At 35.6% G+C, this 22,991-nt stretch overlaps 1 protein-coding gene across 8 annotated transcripts in view; it reads right to left on the reverse strand.

Moving 5' to 3' along the window:
* Stxbp5l (syntaxin binding protein 5L) overlaps window positions 1–22,991 on the reverse strand; it is a 307,493-nt gene that overhangs the window by 139,419 nt on the left and 145,083 nt on the right. For all 8 annotated transcript variants that reach the window (XM_085832442.1, XM_085832439.1, XM_085832441.1 and 5 more), the window contains 3 exons: window positions 17,753–17,836; window positions 7,870–7,993; window positions 212–290 (listed from right to left, as the gene is read on the reverse strand). In XM_085832442.1, the coding sequence (XP_085688568.1) occupies window positions 212–290; window positions 7,870–7,993; window positions 17,753–17,836 (287 nt within the window). The remainder of the gene's footprint in view (window positions 1–211; window positions 291–7,869; window positions 7,994–17,752; window positions 17,837–22,991) is intronic.

Consider the following 22,991-nt stretch of genomic DNA (forward strand, 5'->3'; position numbering starts at 1 on the left):
TCAATTATTAGAATTTATATATGTGATGATAATATAAATAAGTAGGATGAATTATTTGATTTTTTAATATTCATAATAATCAATAAATTAAGTTATTGATTTAGATAATTAATGATTTATAATTATACAACAATATAACAAATTATTAAAAATTGCTTTCCTTCTTCTATCCTTCAGATATATTACATATTCACATAGTACAACCACATACCTGTTCCTGCACGTTTTGTACTCTACTTTAAGAATAGGTTTACAAGACTCAGACTTTCTTCCTTCTCTTTGACTTTTTCCTAATGAAAGAAAAAAAAATTAAATCTAATTTAAATTATATTGATGCATGAGAATTTTTAAATTTCAATGAAGAATTATAAACATGGAATAATAATATAATTAAACAAAATAATTCTACAATTTTCTAGGGATGATTCATGTAGCTTCTTGCACCACAATAATAATTCCTGAACAGTTTACACTGTAACAGGTGATAAATACAACTGAACCCAAAGGCGCAAACACAGTTTTATTGTAGATTTCAGAAGAAAATAGTATATGTAATATTTTATATCACCATCAATGATACTTAAATTTGGAATAATCTTATTACTTTAGTTCTACTATATTATTAAACCGGTTACTTTCATGAGTTAATGCATAGTAACAACAGGTTAAGCTAAAGATATTGACTTATTCTTAAAGTACCTGTATTTGATATAAGTCTATGCATTCTAATATTAAGCTCATAAGCTTTAGATTCATATCAATGTGCTGCTATATAATCAATGAAGTTACTTATAAGCTTCATTCTTATATAATTCAAACATATAAACTTACAAATGTTCATTTATTAGCCACTTTGTTGCTTTGAATTCTCTAAATATGAATGTAGTTTCTTATAAAGTTATTTCAGTTATTTTTGCTCAAAGAATAAATTTTAGGACTTAAGAAACATATATGTATAATAAAATATATTATTATTAAAAATATGTTATTTTTTTACTGTAATCCTAACACTCAGGAGGTTGAGGCAGGAGACTTGAGGGTTCAAATTAGCATAGGTTACATAAGACCCTGTTTCCCTCTTCTTCACAAGAAAAAAAGAAAAAGATAAGTAAAAAGAATGAAATCATGCCTAATATTTTATCTATAGTAGAAATAACCTTTGATATTGCAGAAAGTCTTGTGATGTAAAGCACACGATGGGCTTATAAAGTCATTCCATTTCATTTAAAAAGTGTTATTACTTGGAAGGTATGATGATTGATTGGTTGGTGATTGATTTACTGTGTGTAGGAGTGCACATGTGTGCTATAGTACACATACAGAGAGCAATCAGTTCTCTCCTTTCACCATGTGAGTTCCAGGCATTGAACTGAGGTTGTATGGTACAATTAATATCCAATTTCTACCCCTAACAGTTTACTGCGGGGAGAGGGTTTGGTTTGGGTTTGTTTGTTTGTTTGCTTGTTTGTTTGTTTTCTTTGCTTGTCAATATCTGCTTAAATGTTAGGTTGTATAAAACAATGCTATCATCAATTTGAATTATTGGTAGTCTTTATATTCCAAGTACTGTATGTTAAGTATCAGGGCACATAGAAGTAATTAAATTCTAATGTGTCTAGAATTAACTATATTGAACAATAAAAATATAAAAATGACAGAATGATGTACCAGAAAGATATGAGTGGCAGACAAAACATATTTAAGAGTCTGTAATTAAAACTGAATTTATGGCACCAGAACTATCTTACCAAAAATACAGTAATAAGAGGTGGTTTTCAGGCTAAAAGAAAAAGGCCACAGATGTGTGCTGTATACAGAGACATTTTCAATTAAATAAGCACTTTTTGGGTCAGTGGCCAAGGTTTTCAGGTGACCTCTCCTGCTTAATTCTAATCTTTATTAGTTTTGATGGTATCCACAGCTTTTCATTTCCTGTGGAAATATAAACAAATCTGCACCTCAACGCAAAATGTTTGTTTGCTTTCATTCTAACATTAACATATCGTTATAGTATATAGGCTGATTTAATTCAAATGACTCACTTTTTGTTGCGAGGCCCCCAAGGCCATTTTTTTGACAGTAAAAAATTACCTTGAATATCTCTTCTGGACTGATTGATACTCACTGCTCCAATGGCAATCTTTGTCTTGCCATCGCCTACACACCCCTCCCTGGAAGCTTAGGCCTTCTTTCCAGTTTATATTTAGAAAAACTATTGCCCTGAGAGATGCCGTGTTCAAAATTTTGTTGCAAATGACTACATTTCCCACAATGAAAGCACTGGGCATTTTGAGATCTGAGACCTTTGGTGACTTATCTACAATCTCTTTGCTGTGACCATATTTCCCATAATTGAGGCACTAGCTACAGCTTGACCGATTAAACATTAACATGGTACATGTTAGAACCAATATCAGTCTTACCCCTTATCCACTTGTCTATAGGCACTGCTCTTTCCTTTAATAGTTTAATAACATTTTAATATTTGCTATGAGCATTTTCATACACTAGGTCTCTATCAACCTCTGACTTTGGTCTGATACAGCTTTATTCACAGCTGAGAAAAATCGCTGTAAAAGAAATCAGTGAGGGCTTCTCCAGAGCCTTGTATAATCTTTGCAAATGAGGTGAATTTTCTCTCAGGCTCCTCAACTTTCTCCTCGGCTCTTAAAGCTACTAAGTGACATTGTTCAATAGTAGCATCATCAAATTGCATCTGTTCTTGTATATCAGAGTTCTGCCTGTTGCCCAGCAACTGGTCTTTTACTCTATTCATTTTCCTCGCTCTATTTCACTGTTCAATATCCTAGGCTTCTTCCCTTCTCCACATTAACCATCGCAATTGTGGACCAGGCTCATGTACAACTCTTGTCAATTGCTTGCAGTCTTGGGGAATAATTATGAATATTTATCCCAGTTATTTAGAATTTGTTTCACATAAAGCAGATACATCCCATAATCACAGCCTCTTTAAACCATCTCAGGTCTATCATTTCTATAGGATGCCATCCTATCTCTGCATAACCTTGTTTTAACACCATATGTTTAACAGGCATATGCTGTATGAATAATGGGAAAACTGATGGTGCTCTCCTAACCCCAGACTGACCCTCCTCCCACTCTGGCTGCACAGTGAGTTCAAGATTAACCCTTTCTCTGAAACATGCTGTTTAATCAGATTGCTTTCCTGCTTTCTCAGCTTTTCTCTGACCTGAGTACTCTCGGGGGCAGTTTCTTTTCCTCTTTCCTCCTGCAGGAAACTCCTGATGTGTTGCTCAGTCAGCAGGACTGAGCCTTTTTATTCTCTCTTTATGGGTGTTCCTCACACTCCAGGTGCTTTCACCTCCACCCTCAACTTCTCCAGCTGCCCTGCCAATTCTGCAACCCTTTCAGAAAAGAGAGAGTAGAGTAACCCCCTTTCTTTTTCCATTTCAGCCATTTTTGTGTGTTTGTTTTTCAGGCCCCTCCGTTTCCATCTGCAAATTTTCCATCTGCTCAGCTGTACTTTCAAACTTTTTTTAAAAACAAAATATATAAAGGAGAAAAAGAAAGAAAGAAAGAAAGAAAGAAAGAAAGAAAGAAAGAAAGAAAGAAAGAAAGAAAGAAAGAAAGAGAAAATCTCCTCTGGGCACAAATCAGGGATATCTCAGTGATATCAAACACAATTAACTTTTTTGCTGGCATCTTTAAAAAATTCCATTCCTTCATCCCCTGCCATTTCCTCTATGGTATTTGAAATCAAATTTTCTATTTTTATCCTTTAACATTTGAGTGTCATGTTGGGCACCATTTGTAGCTTATCTTAACTATTTTGTGGGTTCTTCATTTTCTCATGCTTTATCCCCTCTGGTTTTACCCCCTATCCCCTATCACTAGATAGGAGGGAAAGAAAGATGGGGACAGGAGAGAGAGAGAGAGAGAGAGAGAGAGAGAGAGAGAGAGAGAGAGAGAGAGAGAGAGAGAGAGAGAGAGATCTGTGAACTTAATTTCTTTCTTCTTGTTTCTTCTTTGGTCGTGGCTGATTTTTGCTTGTTGGGCGACACTGTGTTTTCTCACCTACCTAAGGAATTCTTTGATAGGCTTTAATAAAAATCTGATGGCCAATTAGCTGGGCAAGAAGTAAAAGGTGCAAATTTTTGGAAGGAGAAAGAACTCTGCAAGGAAGAAAAGGAAGGCCCTTTCCCCAGGAGACATGAGAGGAGACAGACTTACCTATAGGCCTAGAAGGTATAGCTAGCCACATGATTGGATTAGGCTAGGTAGCTGAGTTAACTTAGATGAGCTAGTTGAGAGTCTGCCCAGGTAAGGCCTAATCTTTAAAATTTAGAAAGTCTCCATAGTTATTTGGGGAACTAGCTGGTTAAGAAATAACTAGTGCCCTATTAATTTCCAGCACTAATTATCCATGCCAAATATTAATAATCACTTTACATTTGCTACCTTGTAGGTTCTTCTTTTCCTACCCATTATCCCCTACCAAGGTTTCACCCCCAATCACTATATAGAAGAGAAAAAAATGATAGAAGGATAGAGAAAGAGGATGGAGAGAGAGAGAGAGAGAGAGAGAAAGAGAGAGAGAGAGAGAGAGAGAGAGATCCCTTACTCTAATTTCTTTCTTGTTTCTTCTTTGAGTACTACTACTAACAAACTACAACTGACAAACTACTCCCTGAACTACCATCAACCACCAATCTCATGTATCAGAGTACCAGCATTTATATCTCCTCTGAAAAGTCCTCAGAATTTCAAATGTCACACCATCACAGAAACTATCTGCAGTTGGCAAAACCACCCCTCTGCTAGAGCATGTGGCAAATCATAGTCATCTGCTGTGAAGCAGGCCCATACCCACACCTGGGGTTAAAATGAAAACATGTTCTTACATTTCTATGTTTTGGGTTTTTTGTCTATTTGTTTTTTGTTTGTTTGTTTGTTTTTGTTTTGTTTTGTTTTGTTTTGAGACAGGATTTCTCTGTAAAGCCCTGGCTGTCCTGGAACTCACTTTGTAGACCAGGCTGGCCTGGAACTCAGAAATCCCCCTGCCTCTGCCTCCCAAGTGCTGGGATTAAAGGCGTGCGCCACCACGCTGTTTTTTAAAGAACTCAAAATTCCTAAATTCTCACTACAGATGTGTATTTGAATTTTTACAAAAAAAAATACTGTATGGAATTTCATTATTTTTTATTTCCCTTGGAAATTATCTACTTTGCCCATGTTATTGTGTATTAAGAATATGAATATGAATTTGACATATTTTATCTTTGACCTTTTAATTTCTTCATCTTCCATGTAATTCCTAAACTCGTGTTTCTGTTCTGTGCTTTGGCTAGCTTAGCTAAAGGCAATGTCTGCTTTGCTTCATTATTTTAACAATGTGTGTTTTATTTTTTTGTTCTATGGTTTTGCTTTTGCTACCATTAACTTTTATGATATATGTGTGATTTGATCCAACCTTGTTTTTATTTTGTTGGTATTTTGTTTTGTTGTTGCTTTTGTTTGTTTGTTTTTAGATTTTGAGTGAGTATTTATCTTTAGAGTTTCATATATATACATAAAATATTTGAAGTTACAAATTTTCCTTTAATAATTATCTTGAATGAATTTCCTAGTTTGAGTACATATTATTTTCAATGCTATTTTTTTGTACACTGTAGAATTTTGTTCTAGTTTCTCATTTATTTTTAAATTCAACTTTATATATAAAGTTCATATATATAGTTTCTTGTAATATTTACTTAAGTATATTTTATTTCATCATCAACCAGAAATGCTTTACTACCTCATTTTGTAGAATTTAAGATTTTCTACATTTAACAATTAGCCACTTAAAAACAAATTCACATGTGTTTGAAAAGATAATCTTGTCTTTCTTTGACTGTAACTTGATCATCTGACCATATTTACCTACAAGACAGTCTGTAACATTAACATAATACTATCATAATAAATCATATACTATATATTTTTTTACTACGATTAAAAAAAATAACTGAGCATGGTAGTTCACACCTGTAATCCTAGCATCTGAGAGATGGAGATGGATGACTCCAAGTTAAAACTTTAGGTTAGTCTGTCTCAAAAAACAAAATTAACCAGACAAATCAACACCTTCCCCCACAAGAGTACATTTCCTTTTAAAGCACAATTGTTTAATCATTTAAGCTTTATAATTTATCACTTCATGGTAGAAAATTTTGACTTCTAGAAAAACAATGAAGTACATTTCCATAAATTTAGAAGACAAATGGTTAATAAGGGGGGCACGAAAACATATTCTAGAGTATAAATTATATGTCACATTAACACTATATAGCTTCATATACATGAAGTTTTACACTGTTGCTTTTAACAGACTTTTATACTATACATCCTGAGTAACCAACAAAACAATGAAGATAAGATGCTTGTAGATCTACAGTATATGAGGTAGAACCAAAACTCTTAGAAGGAGGAGGAAGTGTGGATCATTGTTGTCAAGGTAAAGCAGATTATGTTACCAACATAAGCTTTTAAGAGGTGACTGTATATAAGCTCAATGATTAAAGGAAGTTGAGATGCTCAAATAAATGACAAAAGAAAACCTTGGAAGAGTTCTAAAAAGCAAAATGTATCAAATGGAAAAACTATCTGAAATTTAAAAAGAAGTCTTAGAGGTTTAATAGAATAAAAATGCAGGAAAGAAAAGGAATTAAATAAATGATGAATCAGTTCGAACTAATTAACTTTGACATTAATAATAAAAATATTGACAAAAACAAATACAAAAAATAAAGACTGAGTGATGTGTGCCACAACATCAAAAGCTCTAACAGAGTTGACTCATATCCCAGAAAGAAAAACATATAGAATGTATTAAAGATAAATGGTGTGAAAGCCCCCAAGTTTTGTGAAACTATTATGAAGTTATGAATTTAAAAAGCTAGTTAGAACTCTTAGCAGAATAAATTAAAAAAAAAAAAAGAAAAACAAGCCCAAAACAAGTTGAGGCAGAACATTTTTAAGTTGCCACAAAGAAAAGATATCAAAATTCTCTGAAAACAACCAGAAGGAAAAAAGCAGATTGTATACAATAGAGGCAAATATCAAAACACTGAGGATTGCTCATACAGAAAATACTGAAGCTAGAAGATGATGGGATATCATTAAAGCATTCATTATATTACATAAATTCCCAGAAAATGAGAACAAATTTCTGCTCATGGCCTGACATTGTCTAGAAATCTAAATCTATCAAAGTAGTTTTTAGGAATGAAGGAAGATAAAAGGTAATTTAAAATAAAAAAAAAAACCCTCCAGAAATCATTTGCCAGGCCTACATGAAATGCAAATTATACTTGTGACCATTTAAAATGTATATCTGTGGATGTTATATAATTATAGTATATATGATAATGAAGGCAGATAAATAGATCTATATGGTTACAAGATGTCTGTACATTATATGAAGTGTTATGTTAGTCCTAAAACACATTGAGTAGTTAACAAAATATATTGTGATACATGCAAATAATGATAAAAAAAATGAAGATAAAATGACTATGAAAAAAATCAATGTGTTGGTAATAACAATATTTAAATAACTTGAAAGTAGAAAGGTAAACATAAGCAGTAAATTATAGTAAAAACATTAGAAAACAAACAAGTAGATCTTGAATCTAGTCTTATTAATAATTATATGTAATGCTAATAGACTAAACATACTATTCCTAAGACTGCAGAAAACACAAGACCTAGAATAAGCTCTCTGTAGGAGAGCTAATGGATATCCATTAACAGTGTGCAACATGAATGACGCTAACCCAGAAGAGTTAAAGCTGTAAGCAGGCAATTCTGTGCTCTCCATAGTTTCTTTGAAACCATGAGTCTTACCATGTGGGACTGTGGTTTGGAAAGGGCGACTTGGGCTTTTCAGGTTCCATAAAGTCAAGCTACCATCTGAGTGGCTGCACATGAATTGTTTACCCTCATGATGCCAATCGATTGAATGAATAGCCTAATAAAATAACAATAAAAGACAAGTACAGGGGAAAGTAGATATATCACATCATTATATTTTCCAAAATATTTTGACATAAAATTAATATACTGATAATATGTTAAAGTATTTTTTTCTGACCCAGACTAGGCTTCTTTGGCTTCAACCTGTTATAAACCTTGAAAAGGCTACCAAAATTAATTTCCTTAAATAAAGGATAGTTCTGAAAAATTTTTAATAAATTCAGATTCCAAAACATTTTTATTGTCGATTCTATGTCCTTCCAATATCCTACAATCTCTGTTTGAAAATTGTTTACATAGAAATAAAGTATGACTATCAGAAGATAATTTCTTCTAAGATATAGGCCTAGTATCATCACTTTGAGTAGATAATTTTAAAAAGAATTTGAGCTAGCACCTGAAGGCATTCTATATGCCAGATCCCATAGTATGCATTTTACATAAAATATATTAATCATATAAAAGGTATTATTTTTACTTTATTATTATTTCTCAGTTTACATATGGTGAAATTGACCTAGAGACAGATATTCATTTGCTTTTTAAAGTCATACAAGTCAAAGCCAAACTCCTTCGAAAACCCATATTCTCAACTGCACAGCTTTGCCCCAATCATATACTATACTAATTGATTTAAAGCAATTAAGATTTAATTTTTAAAATTTTTAAGTTCATTCCATAGTTTTTAATTAGATAAGAGTTAGCAGGAATTACTTCATTGGTTTAGTTTTATTAGTCTCTGTGGTGGTACAGTATCTTCTATAAAGTAGATTTGAAAGAAAGGTCTACTGAATTAGTAAGCAATTAACATTACATTTCCAAATCTGTGGTATTCCTTGTGATAATTGAACACCATATTCTATTCATTGTGTTACATGTTAAGTACAATAAGACAAGTCTCGGTGGACAAAAAAATCAGAAAGGTATTTAAAACATCTTTTCCCCTAAAGAAACTGGAGAGAAAGTCAGTATAGGTGAATATAAACTTTAGCACACATGTGCTTATACAGTTACATAACCAAATGCTTTATATATCCAAGCATGAAAATTTAGGCCTGTGTGTACATACTAGAGTTACAGCTAACTACTGTCATGACTAATCATCAAAATAAAGGATATAAAATGTGCTGTAGACCTCAAAATATAAGATTAAAGTGAATATAAAAGGCAGCGTGAATTTCTGGACTTGTAGGGTTTATCTTGTTTTTCTTTTCTTCCCTCACTCTAGTCATCATTTCTATGCAGACTCTATTTTTCTTAGCCAGTCTCCAACAAATGCACTTAGAAAGGGAACATCTTCATTGTTTTCTCTATTTTTTTCCTTTCTGCACATAGTTCAAACAAAATGTCGATTCTTTTGTCAAATTCGCTGAACCTCAGTCAATTTAAAATTCTTGAAACTACTTAGTCAAGTCAGGTGTGGTGGCTCACGCCTTTAATCCCTGCACTTGGGAGGCAGAGGCAGGCAGATTTCTGAGTTCAAGGCAAGCCTGGTCTACAAAATGAGTTTCAGGACAGCTAGGGCTATACAGAGAAACCCTGTCTCAAAAAACCAAAACAACAACAACAACAAAAAATAACCCAACTACTTGGTCAAGGAAAGGGAAAGTAGAGGATGAGGAAGTACTCAGACTCAAAGCTTCATCCTAACCCAGTAAAACCTTACCCAATGGAGAAAACAGAATATATATATATATATATATATATATATATATATATATATATACATATATTAATTATATTATAATTAATATATTATATATTTATATATTATAATTAGTATATATATAATTATATGGGAAATGTGTCCTTTGATGAATAGTCATAGATGAATTTAACTTTTGTTTGGAAATTCAATACTAGATTGAGAAATAATTAGTCATGAAAAATTGTATATATATATATATATATATAATAGAATTATAGTAAATAAGGTAGTTATATAAACATATAAACAGTCAGATTTTAGAGATCAGGATTGTAAAACCATGTATAAATAAGGATCTGGCAATTGAGATGATGGTGCACATTTGATTTTTGTTTATTTACTTACATCATACTATTTTCATTAAAACAGGGCCTTATTAGAAAACAAATATCAATCAAAACCAATGCTAAAAAATAGAGAGCATAAAAAAATTTGAAGGAAAAATACTAGTCATATTTTGTCAGCTGTGACTTTTTCCTGAAAACAAATACTATATAACAATCTGACAAAAGGAAACAGGCAGTTCCCCATGGATTCAAAATTTCACTCCTGTCAAACTGAAATCTTTCTCTGAGACAGGAATTCAAGGCCCATACCTAAACATGATAAAATCAATCTACAGCAAACCAGTAGCCAACATCAAAGTAAATGGTGAGAAGCTGGAAGCAATCCCACTAAAATCAGGGACTAGACAAGGCTGCCCACTTTCTCCCTACATATTCAACAGTGTACTTGAAGTCCTAGCCAGAGCAATTCGACAACAAAAGGAGATCAAGGGGATACAAACTGGAAAGGAAGAAATCAAAATAATACTTTTTGCAGATGATATGATAGTATATATAAGTGACCCTAAAAATTCCACCAGAGAACTCCTAAGCCTGATAAACAGCTTCAATGAAGTAGCTGGATATAAAATTAATTCAAACAAGTCAATGGCCTTTCTGTGCACAAAGGATAAACAGGCTGAGAGAGAAATTAGGGAAACAACACCCTTCTCAATAGTCACAAATATTATAAAATACCTTGGTGTGACTCTAACTAAGGAAGTGAAAGATCTCTATGATAAGAACTTCAAGTCTCTGAAGAAAGAAATTAAAGAAGATCTCAGAAGATGGAAAGATCTCCCATGCTCATGGATTGGCAGGATCAACATTGTAAAAATGGCTATCTTGCCAAAAGCAATCTACAGATTCAATGCAATCCCCATCAAAATTCCAAATCAATTCTTCAACGAATTAGAAAGTGCAATCTGCAAATTCATCTGGAATAACAAAAAACCTAGGATAGCAAAAACTCTCCTCAAGGATAAAAGAACCTCTGGTGGAATCACCATGCCGGACCTAAAGCTCTACTACAGAGCAATTGTGATAAAAACTGCATGGTACTGGTATAGTGACAGACAAATAGACCAATGGAATAGAATTGAAGACCCAGAAATGAATCCACACACCTATGGTCACTTGATCTTCGACAAGGGAGCTAAAAACATCCAGTGGAAGAAAGACAGCATTTTCAACAAATGGTGCTGGCACAACTGGTTGTTAACATGTAGAAGAATGCGAATCGATCCATTCCTATCTCCTTGTACTAAGGTCAAGTCTAAGTGGATCAAGGAACTTCACATAAAACCAGAGACACTGAAACTTATAGAGGAGAAAGTGGGGAAAAGCCTTGAAGATATGGGCACAGGGGAAAAATTCCTGAATCGAACAGTAATGGCTTGTGCTGTAAGATCGAGAATTGACAAGTGGGACCTCATGAAACTACAAAGCTTCTGCAAGGCTAAAGACACCATCAATAAGACAAAAAAACCACCAACAGATTGGGAAAGGATCTTCACCTATCCTAAATCAGATAAGGGACTAATATCCAATATATATAAAGAACTCAAGAAGGTGGACTCCAGAAAGTCAAATAACCCCATTAAAAAATGGGGCTCAGAACTGAACAAAGAATTCTCACCTGAGGAATACCGAATGGCAGAGAAGCACCTGAAAAAATGTTCAACATCCTTAATCATCAGGGAAATGCAAATCAAAACAACCCTGAGATTCCACCTCACACCAGTCAGAATGGCTAAGATCAAAAATTCAGGTGACAGCAGATGCTGGCGAGGATGTGGAGATAGTGGAACACTCCTCCATTGTTGGTGGGATTGCAAGCTTGTACAACCACTCTGGAAATCAGTCTGGCGGTTCCTCAGAAAATTGGACATAGTACTACCGGAGGATCCAGCAATACCTCTCCTGGGCATATATCCAGAAGATGTCCCAACCGGTAAAAAGGACACATGCTCCACTATGTTCATAGCAGCCCTATTTATAATAGCCAGAAGCTGGAAAGAACCCAGATGTCCCTCAACAGAGGAATGGATACAGAAATTATGGTACATTTACACAATGGAGTACTACTCAGCTATTAAAAAGAATGAATTTATGAAATTCCTAGCCAAATGGATGGACCTGGAGGGCATCATCTTGAGTGAAGTAACACAATCACAAAAGATCTCACACAATATGTATTCACTGATAAGTGGATATTAGCCCAAAACTTAGGATACCCAAGATATAAGATACAATTTGATAAACGCATGAAACTCAAGAAGAATGAAGACCAAAGTGTGGACATTGTGCACCTTCTTAGAATTGGGAACAAAACACCCAGGGAAGGAGTTACAGAGACAAAGTTCGTAGCTGTGATGAAAGGATGGACCATTTAGAGACTGCTGTATCCAGGGATCCGTCCCATAATCAGCTTCTAAACGCTGACACCATTGCATACACTAGTAAGATCTTGCTGAAAGGACCCAAATATAGCTGTCTCTTGTGAGACGATGCCGGGGCCTAGCAAACACAGGAGTGGATGTTCACAGTCAGCTATTGGATGTATCACAGGGCTCCCAATGGAGAAGCTAGAGAAAGTACCCAAGGAGCTAAAGGGATCTGCAACCCTATTGTTGGAACAACATGATGTACTAACCAGAACCCTGGAGCTCTTGTCTCTAGCTGCATATGTATCGAAAGATGGCCTAGTCAGCCATCAATGGAAAGAGAGGCCCATTGGACTTGCAAACTTTATATGCCCCAATATAGGGGAATGCCAGGGCCAAAAGAATGGGAATGGGTGGGTAGGGAAGTGGGGGGCGCTATGGGGGACTTTTGGGATAGTATTGGAAATGTAATTGAGGAAAATATGTAATAAAAATAATAATAAAAAAAAGAAAAGAAAAAAAAATTGTGAAAGAAGATCTCTGGAAAAGGCAATGTTTATTTAAAAAAAAAAAAAAAAAAAAGAAGATGGAAAGATCTCCCATGCTCATGGATTGGCAGGATCAATATAGTAAAAATGGCTATCTTGCCAAAAGCAATCTACAGATTCAATGCAATCCCCATCAAAATTCCAACTCAACGAATTAGAAAGTGCAATCTGCAATTTCATCTGGAATAACAAAAAACCTAGGATAGCAAAAACTCAAGGATAAAAGAACCTCTGGTGGAATCACCATGCCTGACCTAAAGCTGTACTACAGAGCAATTGTGATAAAAACTGCATGGAACTGGTATAGCGACAGACAAGTAGACCAATGGAATAGAATTGAAGACCCAGAAATGAACCCACTCACCTATGGTCACTTGATCTTTGACAAGGGAGCAAAAACCATCCAGTGGAAAAAAGACAGCATTTTCAACAAATGGTGCTGGCACAACTGGCAGTTATCATGTAGAAGAATGCGAATTGATCCATTCCTATCTCCTTGTACTAAGGTCAAATCTAAGTGAATTAAGGAACTCCACATAAAAACAGAGACACTGAAACTTAAAGAGGAGAAAGTAGGGAAAAGCCTTGAAGATATGGGTAGAGGGGAAAAATTCCTGGATAGAACAGCAATGGCTTGTGCTGTAAGATCGAGAATCCACAAATGGGACCTCATAAAATTGCAAAGCTTCTGCAAGGCAAAAGACACCGTCAATAAGACAAAAAGGCCACCAACAGATTGGGAAAGGATCTTTACCTATCCTAAATCAGATAGGGGACTAATATCCAATATATATGTAAAGAACTCAAGAAGGTGGACTCCAGAAAATCAAATAACCCCATTAAAAAATGGGGCTCAGAACTAAACAAAGAATTCTCACCTGAGGAATACTGAATGGCTGAGAAGCACCTGAAAAAATGTTCAACATCCTTAATCATCAGGGAAATGCCAATCAAAACAACCCTGAGATTCCACCTCACACCAGTCAGAATGGCTAAGATCAAAAATTCAGATGACAGCAGATGCTGGCAAGGATGTGGAGAAAGAGGAACACTCCTCCATTTCTGGTGGGATTGCAAGCTTGTACAACCACTCTGGAAATCAGTCTGGCGGTTCCTCAGAAAATTGGACATAGTACTACCGGAGGATCCCGCAATACCTCTCCTGGGCATATATCCAGAAGATGTTCCAACTGGTAAGAAGGATACATGCTCCACTATGTTCATAGCAGCCTTATTTATAATAGCCAGAAGCTGGAAAGAACCCAAATGCCCCTCAACAGAGGAATGGATACAGAAAATGTGGTACATTTACACAATGGAGTACTACTCAGCTATTAAAAAGAATGAATTTATGAAATTCCTAGGCAAATGGATGGACCTGGAGGGCATCATCCTGAGTGAGGTAACCCAATCACAAAAGAACTCACACAATATGTACTCACTGATAAGTGGATATTAGCCAAGAAAGTTAGAATACCCAAGATATAAGATACAATTTGCTAAACACATGAAACTCAAGAAGAACGAAGACCAAAGTGTGGACACTTTGCCCCTTCTTAGAATTGGGAACAAAACACCCTCGAAGGAGTTACAGAGACACAGTTTGGAGCTGAGACGAAAGGATGGACCATCTAGAGACTGCCATATCCAGGGATCCATCCCATAATCAGCCTCCAAATGCTGACACCATTGCATACACTAGCAATATTTTGCTGAAAGGACCCAGATATAGCTGTCTCTTGTGAGATGATGCCGGGGCCTAGCAAACACAGAAGTGGATGCTCACAGTCAGCTATTGGATGGATCACAGGGCCCCCAATGGAGGAGCTAGAAAAAGTAACCAAGGAGCTAAAGGTATCTGCCACCCTATAGGTGGAACAACAATATGAACTACCCCGTATCCCCCAGAGCTCTTGACTCTAGCTGCATATGTATCAGAAGATGGCCTAGTCAGCCATCAGTGGAAAGAGAGGCCCATAAGTCGTGCAAACTTTATATGCCTCAGTACAGGGGAATGCCAGGGCCAAGAAGTGGGAGTGGGTGGGTGGGGGAGTGGGTGGGGGAGCGTGTGGGGGACTTCTGGGATAGCATTGGAAATGTAAATGAAATAAATACCTAATAAAAAATAGAATAAGAAAATCTTTGTTAGTGAAGAATATGCAGAAAGGTAGATGTTAAAGAGACTCTATAAACAGTTGAGTATTGTAACCTTGGGTATTAGGTATAGACATGAGGACAAAGAGGAAGGAAGAGAATGGTAGCACTAATAAAGACAAGATCAAAAAGCCGTAATAATGGATTGCATATAAAACAGAAGAAGAGTTAAATAGAAAGCACTGCTATGGACACTCTAAACTGATCTTTTAAAAGAAAAAGAACATCAAAAGTGGTATGAGCAAAAAAGAATAAATTCTGTTCTGATGTTATTTATTTATTTATTTATTTATTTATTTATTTATTCATTTATACTTAACTATTAAACTACTAGGTATTAAATATAAAGCTTAAGTGGGGGGGTGGGAATAAGGCCTGTGATTTTTAGTTGTATTGAGTTTACTGCTTGTATAGGTAATATGAGAAATGAGAGCTATTATAAACAAACAAATTAGAGGATGGAGCAAAAGACAAACTGTTTGAGATGGGAGGGGCTCACCACATTGTTTGTCTGGCTTCAAACTGTTGGCATAACTTGTCTTTCTGCTTCAGTCTATCAAGCACCTAGTATATGCCAGTGTACCAGATTTGAGCACCCATAATTTAAATGAGTCAGAAATGGAGAAAAGAGACATAATAAATGAGATAGGCACAAACAAGCAAGGAAAATAACAATTTTAAGAATGGTCCTTGAAAAATTAAAGAAGAGAGCTTTGTGTGTAGTGCTGAGAAGAGTATTGATAATATATAAATCATCTTAGCGACTTATTAAAGATAGTTTCTAGATAGGAGAAAGTGCTAAGAAAGGTTGAAAAGCTTTGCAGTAAAATGAAGTTCATATCTATCTCCATTAGCATGACAGGACTTATGAATTAGTAGTAGACAAATACATATAATTTATTTATGTGCATATATAATGCACGTTAATATGTAAAATGATCTCTATGTATAAATTAGGAATATTATCATACTCCACTAGCTCAGATGATTTCTAATGTTTATTTAAAATCTCAATTTCAAAATTAATATGTTTAACTTTTAAGGTTGGAAAATTTATTTCCTTATATTTTTGACCAAAGAAAACCATAATTCAGTGGTTTCCTTTTTGTTTCCTATTGATCTAGTCTTTTCTAATTCTAATAGGCTAAACAGTGTTTGGGTTTTCTCTAGCTCTTTTCTTGAAAATTAAAGAAACATGTATATTATACCTTTGCATTTTTGTGTATTTAACAGCAGCAAAAAAAAAAATAGCCTAGCTCATTGGAGATATTTTTTTTTATGATTCAGATGTACTGGAAATTGATATGAAGAGCATAATTGTATGATTTTCCTGCATGGTTGTTTTTTTACCAATCATGACCAAATGCTCAGATACTACACAACTAACTTCTGGACTCTTTGGCAATGTAACTATCTCATACATACCATAAATTTTACTTTGAGAGAACCATTAGAAAATGAACTATAGATTTTATGAAATACAACATTTAGTAATATTTTATTTTGATTGTTTAATAATGTGTAAACATACATGTGTGGGTGTGTGCTCCTGAGTGAAGTGCCAGAAGAGAGACTCAGATTACATGGAGCTGGAGTTACATGTAGTTGAGAGCTACCAGATATTTGGAGTGGAAGCAAATTCTAGTTTTATCAATAGCCATACATGCTCTTAACCACCATAAAATATATCTTTAGGCATCCAAACTGTAAATTTTTAATTGTTGTGATAAAATAGGGGAAAAAAGATGAATACTGTCAAATATTCCAAGGCTATTAGAAGTCCATTTTTTTTATTCCTCTAATCTAAAATGAAGTGTTCTAAAAGAAATAGATGAGAGAGGCTCTTTTTCTGTTTATGTCTTTTAAATTCTGTGACAATATATGTAAACAAGTATAAATGTTAACTAGGCAGAGCTTTCAATCTGTATCTTCCTTCTATCTTCTCCCACTCCTACCTTACTTCTAATTTATGATACATCTGATCATCTTTGTTTCCACAGCTACAAAAGTTAATCTTCCCTTTTCATCTTCTATGCCAGCTGTACTGTCTTCATGCAGCATTTTTAATGGAGAATTATTAATGGCCTAGATCAAAAATGCCATCTGGGAGAAACCTAATCAAACCTCAATTATTTAAATTGTACATAATAAAAATAATCTCAATACTTATTGTCACTTATTTGGTCCTATTCCCAAAATACTTCATTATTCTATGAAGTAATAGAAGAAAAAAGCTGTCAAACTGTCTTGATTGGTTAGCCACAGAAAACGAATTCTCTAAGGAAAGTATGGATATTGCCCTTAGAAACCTGAAGGTCAAGAAGCAAGATATGAGTATGGAGCCTACATAAACGAAAGGGAGATGAGACAAATCAAGAATACACGGTAAGCAAAAGAATATATACATAGCCAAAAATAGGTAATCTTCTCCCAAATTGGCAGTCACAGCAGAATTCCTGTTTAAAAATAATTGACAGCTGTTATTGCTACATGAATAACAAAAGACAATTGAGCCCTGAGCATGAACAAGTGGAGTCTCAGTGATTAAAGATATTAGTAATGCACAAGACTTCAGAGTGAAGAAGTGACACCTAGTCCCCACAGCTTTCAAAAACGTCATCAGAAATCACTTACCTCATCATAATAAACTCTCAGTTCTGCTCTTTTAGATTTCAAGTCCCAGAATACCACAGTGCCATTCTCGTAACCTATTAACAGCTGGAAAACAATAAAACAACAATTTCTTAATTCTGACATTAATTTGAACTGTGTTCAAATAATAATGATAATACCATAAAGAAAAAACATGCTATATAATAAAGCCTGGTTTGTACTAACTTTTCCTGCACTGAAATATGCTTCTTTCTTTTAATTTTTTAAAAAAAATAGATGTTCATGTAGTAGTTAAAAAGAAATTAAAGGATCAATAACTTTTGCTGCAATATAAACATGCAATATAGAACTCTGATGGGTTCTAAAGACTCAATGAAACATGTAAATAAACATGATACAATATATTTTAAAAGATAAAAAACTTTGAAAGAAAAATAGAATAGAAAATGAAGAAAAATAAATGATGAAATGTTATGTTTAATTTCTGATATAACATTTAGTGCTATATACCTGGAAAAGTAGACAAAAAATAGTTTTTTATTTCTTTATTGTAAATCCCTTTCCATTGAACATCTATTTTGTGATAGCTCTACCTGATAATGCTGATATAGCCCTCAGGCTGGAGATCAAATGGATCAAATGCAGGCAGGACCTTGGACATACGAGGCAGCATCCCTACTACTAGGCTATATCCAAAGCCATGAGCAAATATTTTAAACTGATGGCTTATACGCCTTCAGCTTTTTTTCCCAACATATTTTTATTAATTCTTTGGGAATCTCACATTATACACCCTGATCACACTTGTTACCCAGTCATTCCATGTTTATCCCCCACTCTTGTGGCCTCCCCCAACAAAATATATAAAATCCAATTTATATTACTTGTATATTTGATGAGTAAGGTCAAGCCAGCAGTGTCCTGCCCCTTAAATAGAACTGGGTCATTCCCCTCCCATACCTAACCCCATTCCTCTCTTAAAAGCCATCGAATGTGGAGAGCATCCTTAAAATTTATCCTGTCTACAAGTAATGCAGGCATGGGGGAAGGAGGAGAAACTGAAGGAATGGCCAACCAATAACCGGCCCAACTTGAGACCCATCCCATGGACAAGCACCAGTCGTGGACACTATTAATGACACTCTGTTATGCTTGCATACAGGAGCATGTTGTCCCCTGAAAGGCTCAGACAAAAATAGACACCAGCAGCCAAACAGTGGATGGAGTTTAGGGGCTCTTATGGAAGAGTTGGGGGAAGGATTGCAGGTCTCAAAGTAGATAGAAACTCCACAGGAAGACCAACAGAGACAACTAAACTCGATTCTTAGAGTTCTCAGAGTCTGAACCTCCAACCAAAGAACATACACGGGCTGGACCTAGGCCGCCCCACTCATATGTAGCAAATGTGCAGCTTGACCTTCATGTGGGTTCTAAACAACTGGAGCAGGGGCTATTCCAAAAGCTGTTACCTGCCATATTACCCAAATATTGTCTTAGAGAATGCTGTGAAAGATGGACAGCCCTTATTGCATTGTAAAGACTCATCATCTTCATCCAGAGGGCAGAAACTGCTGGAAATCAAGATAAATTCAAGCATGAGGATGGCAGAAGACATGAGCCTACTATGGCTGTCCTCTGAGAGGCTTTACTAGCAGCTGACCGAGACAGATGCAGATACTTACAGTCAACCATTGGACTGAGGTTGAGGAAACTTAGGGTTGAATTAGGGGAAGGATTGAAGGAGCTTAAAGGGATGGCAAACCAATAGGAAGAATTATAGTATCAACTAACCAGACTCCTCAGAGCTCTCAGAGACTAAGCCACCAACCAAAGAGCATACATGAGCTGGTCCGTGGCCCCTGGCACATATGTAGCAGAGGGCTATCTTGTCTGGCCTCAATGGGAGAGGTTGAGCCTACTCCTATAAAGACTTGATGCCCCATGGAAGGGGGATGTGTGGGGGGGGGGTGAGGAGGTGGGTGATGGAGGGGTTGGGGGTAGTATCCATTCAGAGGCATAGGGGAGAGGGGATGAAATGAAGAACTCTTGGAGGAGGGAACAGGAAAAGGGGCAACATTTGGAATGTAAATAAATAAAAAAACAAAAAGAGTTCTCTCCAATGGCTTCCTGCTTAGACTGCTACTTTTGGAGATGGGGTAGGGGTAGGAGTTGTCACAGTAGCCTTCCATGTCTCTCTTTCTCAACCAGGCATCTGCAATCTTTGATATCACTGCAAAGATGCTTCCTTGCTCTTTACAGTCAGTGGGAGCATAGAGCCTGGGCTTCTACAGGATTTCTGGTGAGAGAACAGACATGGCCTCTGGCTGCCTTCTTTTTAACTTCCTTTAAAATGTTAAAGCTTCTTAAAAGTTCTCTATCACATTAATAGTAGCTAAATGCAGTCTATAGTGTAAACTCTGCACATTCTAAAAGCACCCTGGAGACAAATGTCTGTGGTGAACTTTTTGGATTAAATTAATTGAGGTGAATAGACCTATCCTAAATGTGGGTGAGAACACTCTGTGAAACAGGGCCCTGGACCACCTAAATTGGAGGCAGCTTGCTGGGCAAACGCATCCCTCCTTCTTCCTTTCCTGACTGTGGAAATAATGTGATCTGCAGCAGCACGCTTCTGTCCCTATTCCTCCCTCACCATAATAGGCTTTCCTTCCACTATGTATAAAAGTCACATCTTAATTCCATAAATTACTTTGGACAGATATTTTATTGCAGTAATAAGGAAAGTAACTACCAATGTTTATATTTAAATCAAAATAAAGTACTTGAAAAACAATAGTCTTCCTTTTAAAATAGAAAATTTTGAAACAGGTAAAATTTAGTTGTCATTAAAGAAATACATTTTAAATCATCCTATCTGTGTTTTTATTTATTTTTCTGTGTATGATGTTTTGCCAGTATTATATGTGGATCACATGCATGCCTTGTGCCTGTTGGGGCCAAAGTGAGCCAGAGTTCCTGGAACTGAAGTTATAGTCAGTTGTGAGCTGCTAAGTAGGTGCTGGGACCTGAACAGAGATCATCTTCAAGAGTAACAAGTCCTCTCAAGCACTGACCTATTGCTCAGTCCCTAGAGTTTTTAAGATATACCTTAAACATGAATGCTTAGTTATAAAGCTATAGATGACAATATTTAAATTGATTTGACAAATGTTGAGCTTTCTGATGTGCTAAAATAAAAGATATATTTTTATTAATGTTAAAATACCAAAATAGTATATAATTCAATATTGTTGTCTAAAATCAAATTTATATAAGGTTTTATATGCTATAACAAACTGCAAACAAAATAACAAACTATTTATTTTAAACAAATAAACATTGTACATGTGAAAAAATGGTGAACAATAAGACAAATTTTTTATTATGCAGATTTCTTTTTTTTTCTTGGATATTTTCTTCATTTCCATTTCAAATGCTATCCCAAAAGTCCCCTATACCCTCCCCCCCCACCCTGCTTCCCTACCCACTCACTCCCACTTCTTTGCCCTGGCTTTCCTCTGTACTGGGGCATATAAAGTTTGCTAGACCAAGGGTCCTCTCTTCCCAATGATGACCAATTATGCCATCTTCTGCTACATATGCAGCTAGAGACACGAGTTCTGGGGACACTGGTTAGTTCATATTGTTGTTCCACCTATAGGGTTGCAGACCCCTTCAGCTCTTGAGTACTTTCTCTAGCTGCTCCATTGGGGGCCCTGTGTTCCATCCTTTAGATGACTGTGAGCATCCACTTCTGTATTTGCCAGGCATTGGTAAAGCCTCACAGGAGACAGCTATATCAGGGTCCTTTCAGAAAAATCTTGCTGGTGTATGCAATAGTGTCTGCGTTTGGTGGCTGGTTATGGGATGGACTCCCGGGTGGGGCAGTCTCTGGATGGTCTATCCTTTTGTCTTAGCTAAATCTGATAGGGGACTAATATCCAATATATACAAAGAGCTCAAGAAGCTGAACTCCAGAAATTCAAATAACCCCATTAAAAAAGGGGGGGTACAGAGCTAAACTAAGAATTTTCAACCGAGGAATATTGAAGGGCTGAGAAGCACTTGAAAAAATGTTCAACGTCCTTAATCATCAGGGAAATGCAAATCAAAACAACCCTGAGATTCCACCTCACACCAGTCAGAATGGCTAGGATCAAAAATTCAGGTGACAGCAGATGCTGGCGAGGATGTGGAGAAAGAGAAACACTCCTCCATTGCTGGGGATTGCAAGCTTGTACAACCACTCTGGAAATCAGTGTGGCGGTTCCTCAGAAAACTGGACATAGTACTACTGGTAGATCCAGCAATACCTCTCCTGGACATATACCCAGAAGATGTTCCAACCGGTAAGAAGGACACATGCTCCACTATGTTCATAGTAGCCTTATTTATAATAGCCAGAAGCTGGAAAGAACCCAGATGCCCCTCAACAGAGGAATGGATACCGAAAATGTGGCACATTTACACAATGGAGTACTACTCAGCTATTACAAACAATGAATTTATGAAATTCTTAGGCAAATGGATGGATCTGGAGGATATCATCCTGAGTGAGGTAACCCAATCACAAAAGAAGTCACTTGATATACACTCACTGATAAGTGGATATTAGCCCAGAAACCTAGAATACCCAAGATATAACTTACAAAACACAAGAAAATCAAGAAGGAAGACCAACACATGGATACTTCATTCCTCCCTAGAATAGGGAGTAAAATATCCATGGAAGCAGTTGCAGAGACAAAGTTTTAAAAAGATTTATTTATGCATTATATGTGAGTACACTGTAGCTGTTTTCAGACACACCAGAAGAGGGCATCAGGTCTCATTACAAATGGTTATGAGCCACCATTGGTTGCTGGGATTTGAACTCAGGACCTTCGGAAGAACAGCCAGTACTCTTAACTGCTGAGCCATCTCTCCAGCCCAACAAATTTTTATCTAGTATATGATATCATGTTTTTAATCTAAAAGGTTTCTTTAAAACATTATTTAAACAAAAAAAACACAATCCTTACAAATTTAAACCTCAGATATATTTAAAATTTTTAAGTCTTTTCAGAAATTTTAAAATAATTATCAAAAGAAAAAAATTAACTTGTCTAGAAAACACTGGGAAAAACCCTAGTGAGCATTAAGATATAAAATAGTAGATATCAAAATATCTTGTTATTGAGATAACTACGTAAAAATATAATGCAGAAAATAATCACTAGAATCACTTATAGAATTAAAGAATAGAAAACAGCTCCAAAAA

This window comes from Mus caroli, unplaced genomic scaffold (genome assembly GCF_978045245.1).
Source record: "Mus caroli unplaced genomic scaffold, Mus_caroli_1 scaffold_17, whole genome shotgun sequence".
Taxonomy (NCBI): Eukaryota; Metazoa; Chordata; class Mammalia; order Rodentia; family Muridae; genus Mus; species Mus caroli.